This window comes from Platalea leucorodia, assembly GCF_965183815.1.
Source record: "Platalea leucorodia genome assembly, chromosome: 4".
In the NCBI taxonomy this organism is placed as follows: domain Eukaryota; kingdom Metazoa; phylum Chordata; class Aves; order Pelecaniformes; family Threskiornithidae; genus Platalea; species Platalea leucorodia.
The window spans coordinates 93,694,547-93,702,275 of record NC_138826.1 but is presented as its reverse complement, the minus strand read 5'-3'; the positions used below and the strand labels follow the sequence as shown (position 1 = coordinate 93,702,275).

Below are 7,729 nucleotides of genomic sequence, written 5' to 3'. Positions count from 1 at the left end.
ATCTCCCTTTTTTCCATCTTCAGTAGGACTGCAAGAACTCTTCCAGCTTCTGCACTGTTCTCCAACACGTGCAAGGGAGTCTCACAGAGGGAAGAGACCTTTCCCCGGCCTGCAGTTTCCCCACTCTGCACACAAACTAGATAAGGACAAGGCTAAGCAGACTACTTTGCGTAACACGTTTTAACACTGCTACCCCAAATATCCACAGGCGGTACTTTTGCCTCTTGGTAAGGGGTTAGGGGACCACGCTCACTCTTCTCTGAACAGTACTAGGTACATCTCAGCTGAGAACCAGACGCTGCCCCCGCTCTGTGCATCAGTCGCTCCTAAACATGGTGATGCTGGTAGGTCTAGAAGCCCCAAGGTCAAGAATTGATGGAAGATACAGGAGCACATATACACTCTTATTTCTTCTACTTTTTCCTAAGCAACTTCGGTTATCCTCTGTTTGCAACAAGATTCTGGGTGAGACAGATCTTACGTTAAGGTTCAAAATTCAGAAATAGTAGCAGCTCAGCCTAATAAACTTTTTTATAATATCTGGAGATTAACAGAGTCATAGATTCCCCTAAGAGCTCCAAATGCTATCATGTTACTGCAACAGGAACTGATACTTGACTACATTTGATAGCCCTTTATATGTAAACAACCTCAAAAACTGTTTCTCACTAGCTTTTGTTGCTTATGTTAGACACTACTGTAGTTAAACAGTTTAGGTCCAATGTTTTAAGTGGGATTTTCCAGTTAGGTGTCCCATCAGCACTTGACCAATGCAGTAAGTTTGAGATTTTTTTTTTCCTTTCAGTTAGTCTGAAAATAGAGATACTTCCTTTTATCTGGGCAACACAACAGCATTCAATGCAATGCTGCGCATTTATCAGCAGTCTATAAGACCAAATCCATAATAAGCAGATTACCAACAGACAGACTGAGAATCATAATTAAACAACAACAAATTTTCTCCTTCAAAAGTGCTTCTGTGGGTATCCATGTGTTTTCACTGCTTTTAAGTATTTGATTTGCTTGGGCAATTTCAACAGGTAAGTTAGTTTAGATGTTATTTAACCAGTATTTCTTTCATTTACTACTAAAAAGTTTTCAGAAAAGGTTATGCAGCATGTATTATATTGAAATGCATAAATTATCACATGTATTGTCTGTTCCACACATTCACAGTTGCACAAACTACTTCCCTTTTCATTTATGCCTATATAAAAGTTAACTAAGGCAACCGCTTACTCAGAGAAATTTCTACATATTTTTAGCTACCGTTGACTGCCATTTGAATTGGTAAAAATATAAAGATGAGACAGTGCTACGTGACAAGCAAATATTGCTGGCAGGTCTGCAATACTGAGAACTCTCCTACTAGTAGCATTTCGCCACTTAGACTTCTAACAAACATTATTAAGTTATTAGGTTTGGTTTTCCTTTAAGTTAAGTAGACCTTCCCCACCCCTGTGTGATACCATCATTCTTACTCTACAAAAACCCTTAAAGTTGCAGCCAAATTTAACCTGATCATTTCCGTATTTCTGAGCGTGGTTCCTTTTTAACACTCAGTTTTGCATCTCAATCAAACTTTCACACATCCAACCAGAAACATGAATCACACTAGTGCTATTTCAGGGAACATGTACAGCTATAGTGGCAGGGGAAGTGTGCCACCCACCAGATCACACAAACACAGAGGTAATCACAAAGTAATGCTTGAAACAGGTACTTTACCAAGTGCAAATATGTTTTTTTTTTCTTTTTAAAAAACTTGCACCAGTTTGCTGTCAGGACATTCGTGACTTCTGCACTGCAGATCAATGCTTGGTAGAACCTCAAAACATTTTCTGCCATTAAGGCCCTAATCTGCAATACAGGTATGATAACTTAAGAAATGCAGCAAATATTTTTCGCCTGTAAGAAAAAGATATCAATTTGATAATCTTTCTAAACTTACTGTTGAAGTATTGCCAACCCCAAGTGTTCAGCACACATAAGTCAGGACCTACAAAAGAATTACGATTTCAAAAGCACTGCAGTTTTGAAATCAAGTGGGAGTGCATTTATGTATTTATTTTTACTTCTCCTTCAGTTGCATTTAGGGTTTTCCTGCTTCATGTTTCATACTTCATTGCACAACTGAAAAGCCCTCAACTTTGAAGTGTTTTTAATTTAGAGTTTAGATGATCATAAAATTCATTGATTCGAAGAGGTGGACCTTTGTGAAGAACAGCAAGTATTAGAAAATTACAATAATTACAGAAAACATTTTAAAAAGTGTTTCATCAATTTACTTGAGTATTTACAACAGTGTTTGTGTAGCCCATTTTTCCATCTGTTTTATTTCCTGAGTAGTAATACCATAAAAATAAGTTGAAATGAGGAAGGCGCACAACACATTAAGAGATTTAGGAGGGAAGTGTCATAAGTCATTTAAACAAACAACTTAAGAAGTTGGCTCCTTTCAACGTAAAAGCATTTTTTTTTTTTTAAAGATTATCTAAACCAAGCCTGCTGGGGTAGTTAAGTTCCACTAACGGTAGTGGAAATTCTGCACAAGCGTGCAGAAGTGGTCTGTAATATTGTACATCTGCTTTCCCACCTTTGCTGCACTGTTTAGCGTTTAATTTCATGCATAACACTTTGAATTTATGATTTAGTACCGCACCATTGAAGACTAGCCATTTACGGCCTATACAAAGTAGCAGCATCTTTAAAAGAAGCGAGCACACTAAAATGTAATAAAGAATTTTAAAATATTATTCAGTGAGAAAGGGTAGGACTAATACCTTGCTGAGTAAATGCCCCTTGTTGAAGTGTACGTGTGTCACAGCAAGCTGTGCAAACAGTGAAGTCTTTAGCCTAACATATGCAGTTAACGGCAACACTTTAACATTTTTTATTAAAAATGGTTGAGATTAATGTCACTAAAATTCACCACTGGCTTTCTGACCTCTTCTCCTCTACCAGGTGCTCATCCTGTAATTCTTATGTTTATTTTCAGATTGCACCTATATTATACGCTACTGTCTGCAGTCATAAGAGTGATTTTACTGTCTTCTCTAGTCCATCTAATAGGCTGTATTTTCTAAAAACACATATATACACACAGGCACATACACACAAATAAAATACACTAACTTCAGTTTCTAAGGATTTACAGTTTACTGTTTAATGTAAGTAGCATTCAGCTAGTGATACTAGTTACTCTAATCAAAATGTAATGTTGCCACAATTCAAGAGCAGCACAAGCAGAAATGAAAATGGAAATGAGCAAGAATATTTCACCCACCAGAAAGCAAACGCAGAGTTAGTGGCACACTGACAAGAGCAATTGCGGCCTGCTCTCTGGATAGCAGCAGTTGGGCAGATAGGTAAGAAGCACAAAATGTAATATTAAAGATTCAAGAAAAAAGTTTGAAACTGCAGCACAGAATACAGCTATTAGACGATTCACTTAGCAGAATTATACTTAAGAAAAGCAACGTGCGCACATACACGCACACACACAAACAAGCAAACGAGCCACCCAATCGCTACTGAATAGTGACAATTCAGTTACTGGATCTGCACTGTCTGTCTGCAAGAATGCTCATTCCACACACAACATTTACACACTGAAATTAATTGTATATGGTAACTTTTATAAGCCGTTTATAATAGTACAGGTTTTATTTTACAATTTAAATAAATTAAAATTGCACTGACAGGTGCTATACAGAGATCAATAAAAGGATTATTTTTTTTCTAAATAGCAAGATTTTTTTCCCTTTCCCCCTACATTTCATCTTTGACTCTTTAGTATGCAACAAGAGATATTTCATAATTCTTAAGTATCAAGGTAACTGTGGTACATTTAAAAATTATCACTTCCACCAGAAAGAGGTCGTCACCTTTATTTAACACGATTAAAATGCATGCATATTAAGACAGATAAATCAGGAAAAAAGTCTTAATTCACAAGCCCTTTCTCTACCTCAAAGAAGAGGTGAGCCCCCGTCAATACAAAACCAACAAAACCGGTGGTGTAACACTAACATCAGCTTCACAACCTCATCACAGGGGATCTCCAACTGTTTCAGCTATAAGCTGAAGAACCAAGCTATAAGAACCAAGACATCGTTAATGTAAAACAGTGATCATTATCAAGCTGGCATCACAAGAGCAGAGTCCAATACAGACATTTTGTACCTTGGTGCTGGACAGTGTTACTTGAAGCATCAGCCTAATAGCCGGTTTATTCGTAAGGCACGCACTAAAATGAAACAAACAGTAATTAAGTGCTGACAGTGACCTAGTTAGCTACATAAGGCGCTAGATCGTCCTGTCATTCATTACGGGTTCGCCGGAATCCGAGGGGAACGGCTCCGTCCGCCCGGGCTGCGCGGGAGGGCGAGAGCGGGGAGCGGCGCCTCTCCCCCGGGCAGCCCCGGCCTCCCGCGCCCGCCGCGGCCCGCCCGGCCCCCCGCCGCCGGCCGCTCCCCCAGCCCACCGCCGCCGAAGCCCTCGGATCTCATCGAGCTGGGCCCCTGCCGGCGGCGGAGCCGGCGCGGGCAGCGCCAAGGCCGCCTGCCTTCGCCTTCCTCCCCTCCCCCGCGCCGCAGCTCCGGCAGCTCCGCGCTGGGATAAGGCAGCCTCTGACTCGCTCGCTGCTCGCGTCCCCCTTCACCTCCCCTTCTCCCTCCCCCAACGCGCACACTTGATAGAAAGTCTCCTCTCGGCGGCGGGAGGGCGGTGAAATCCTTCGCTCTCCTCCCTCCGCTCTCTGTAACGCGAACGAGCCGCCGCCTTCTGTTCCTCAGCCTTGGCCAAGTCGGCGTTTTGTTGACAGGCTCTGCCGGGCACAAAATGGGGCTGCCGCTTCCATGGGCGCCGCCATTTTGTGAGGAGCCGCCGCGCTCGCTGCAGCCGCAGCCTCAGTAGCGGCGGCAGCGGCAGCCCAGGCGCGCCGGAGCGGCGGCCGGGGTCTGTGTAATGGTTGAATAAAGTGACCCCCTCTAGGGAATCCCCAGCTGACAGTTACGTAAGGGACCGTGCGCAATTGCTGCGCTTAGCATGGAAACCCACCTAGCCCTGCTACGCAATTTGCCTATCCTCCCCTCTGCCTCCCGCTCCCCTTCCACGCAGCACCCGGGCGAGGAAAGTGACTCACCTCTGCCGACCGCCCCCCGCGGGGGGGAGACCCCCTGCCTTTAAGGAATTTTAAGGCATGATTAAAAACCACCGCCCTCCTGCGAAGGAAGGTTTAGCTGCCTATGTCTGAAAGAGCGATTTAGCCCCGCAATCGCTTGCTTTAAACCCCTCTCATTCATATTATCCTGGCTTTGGGAGTCTTATGCATACTGTTGCTGAAATAGCAGAAACTCGGAGTGTCACAGACAGGAGCTGCAGACCAGGAGCTGCTGCAGGTCTAGTTTGGGGGGGGTGGGCTCTTAATACTACAGTGAATAGACACTATGCCTTTCTTACGCTGAAATTCACACCCCACCACTCCATCCACAGAGAGGGCGACTTCCAATAGGGAGTATTAATTTGAAAGTGAAGGATTTCTCCTCCCCCCGTCCCCCCCCGAAGTGTGAGCCCAGGGCAAATCCTACCTAGCACCTTACTATATCTCTGTCTCTATGGCTATATTCAAGCTGAAACAGCACTCAAGTCAAAAGGGGGGGAAAAAAAAAATCTTTGGAAAAAAAAATTTTATTTTCTGAAGTAAGTTAGTACATGGAGTAGAAAGGAATTATAGTTTTCCTTCTTTAAGTGCTCACTTGGGTCCATAACGTGCCACTGATTTTAAAACACAGCTCCTAACTGACTTTAATGAGTTCTGCTTAAAAAAAACCTAAAGGCCCGATCTGGCCTTGGATTTCAATGTATTGGCTGCGAGGGGCAAATGCTCCTCCAGAGTCTCGTAAACTGGAGCAAGCGCTCACCTGCGGCTCTGCTTGCCAGGGAAGGACAAATGCCCACCTGGATCGCCGCTTGCTTTACCTGAGGAGCAAAGGTTGGACGCAAGGCGCGCAGGCCCTTTCCCGCTCCCGATTACCCCGAGCGGCAGCGGGCTCCGCTGTGGCCGGCATGCAGGTCTTCTCCTGGGCTGCCCTGTTGGGGAAAACACGTCAGGAGACAAGTGTTTACAAACACCGTGCAGAGGGGAAAGCAGCCTGCAGTGCCACTGTGGGCTGCTGCCTGCCCAGGGTGAGGGCCAAGACCTTCCTCCTTAATGTTATGCTGTATGCTCCATCAATATACAGAAATATATAGGTGGCTTAGATTGAGTACAGAGGTTCTCAAGCACTTGATTACAAGCCGTGCTATCTCCAAGAGAAAGAAGGGGGGGGGGGGGGGGGGAATGTATGGAGCCGGCCAGAGCTCAGGCCCCTGCTGGCAAACCTCTCCAGCCCCCCCCCCCCGCCCGGGAAAGCGCTCGGCGTTCTCCTCGGGGGAGTTTTAAACACCTCACGCCTCGAAACGAGGGGTTCCTGCGGCCCCCCCGCCCGGCGAGCGGCCCCCGCCCCCGCCGTGCCATCCGGGGCGACTTCCTGCCCTTGGAAACACCTCAGGCCGGGGGACGCGGAAAGTTTTCCCAAAGTCCAAATCCGCCAGTGCCCCCTTCAGTTGTTGTTTTCTCTCCCCTTGAACTCAGGGCGTTGGGTTTAGTCCAATTAAAAAATTCGGCCCCGCTTTCCAAATCCACCTTTCCTGCCCTCCCCCCCCCCCCGCCGTCAGCCAGCGGAGAGAGGCCGATCGGTGCGGGCCTGGCGAGGGAGGGCCCTTTCCCCGGCCCCTAGCCCCGGAACAACCGGTAGTAGCCGTTTTTTTCCTCCCCTCTTCTCCTTCTCCCTCGCCTCTTTCCGCCCGGCTTTGTGTGAAGTTTGCGGCACATTGCAGATGAGCCCTTAGCGGCGAGAGGAGCCTATTGTTCCCCGCCAGGAACTGCTTGCTGGGGCTGTGCTGGCTTTTGCCTTTAGAGCTGCCTTCTGCAGTACCGGCACCGGCCTCCGGGGTCCGCTGTGTTGCGCTCTCGTCCAGGCAGAAGCACGGCGGCCTCAGATCTTTTTGTCTGAGAGAGAAGAGAAGTGAATCCCGCTGCCGCCGCCACCGCCGCCGCCGCCGCTGCCGTAGCTGTACAGTGTGTGTGTGAGAGAGAGCGAGCGAGGGAGCGAGCGAGGGAGAGGGAGATCGCATGGAGCCGCGGCTGTAACACACACACACTGTCAATACCTCACTCCGGCTCCCCCCCCACCCCACCACAACAGTAACCCAATTCATTGTGTGATCCAGCAGCACCATGTTGAGTCTCATGTGCAGGCTGGATCGGTTGGGTTTGTGGTGCTGAGAGAGGCAGCAGCAGCGGGAGGAGGAATTACTGAGAGGTGCCCCTCTCCCTCCCTGTCTCTTTGCCTGTGTGTTGTGTGGAGACAGGACTCGCAATTACCACTCTCTCTGGGCTCCCTTATTCCTTTTAAACTTTTTTTTAAACAAGCCCCTCTCCATGGCTGATCCCCGGCCGAGCACGGGCACCTGGGTCTCTTAAAGACAAGGAGGAGCCGGGGATTGTTGTTGTTGTTGTCGGCCGTTTTTTTTTTTTTTTTTAAATTGGATTTTTTTTTTTTACGAGAACCTTTTTTAATACAAAAATGGCAAATTCGACGGGTAAAAACCACGCAGACCAGCGGAGAAAGGGACTCGCTTTCCTGGACGAGCTGCGGCAGTTTCACCACAGCAGAGGGTGAGG

The 7,729-nt window shown here is 46.7% G+C and overlaps 1 protein-coding gene across 1 annotated transcript in view; it reads left to right on the top strand.

Moving 5' to 3' along the window:
• Positions 1 to 7,075: 7,075 nt before the first annotated feature.
• Positions 7,076 to 7,729, top strand: part of ARID2 (AT-rich interaction domain 2) — a 109,160-nt gene continuing 108,506 nt past the window's right edge. Inside the window, exon 1 of the mRNA XM_082309845.1 lies at positions 7,076 to 7,723. Coding sequence (XP_082165971.1) covers positions 7,632 to 7,723 — 92 coding nt within the window. The 5' untranslated portion in view covers positions 7,076 to 7,631. The remainder of the gene's footprint in view (positions 7,724 to 7,729) is intronic.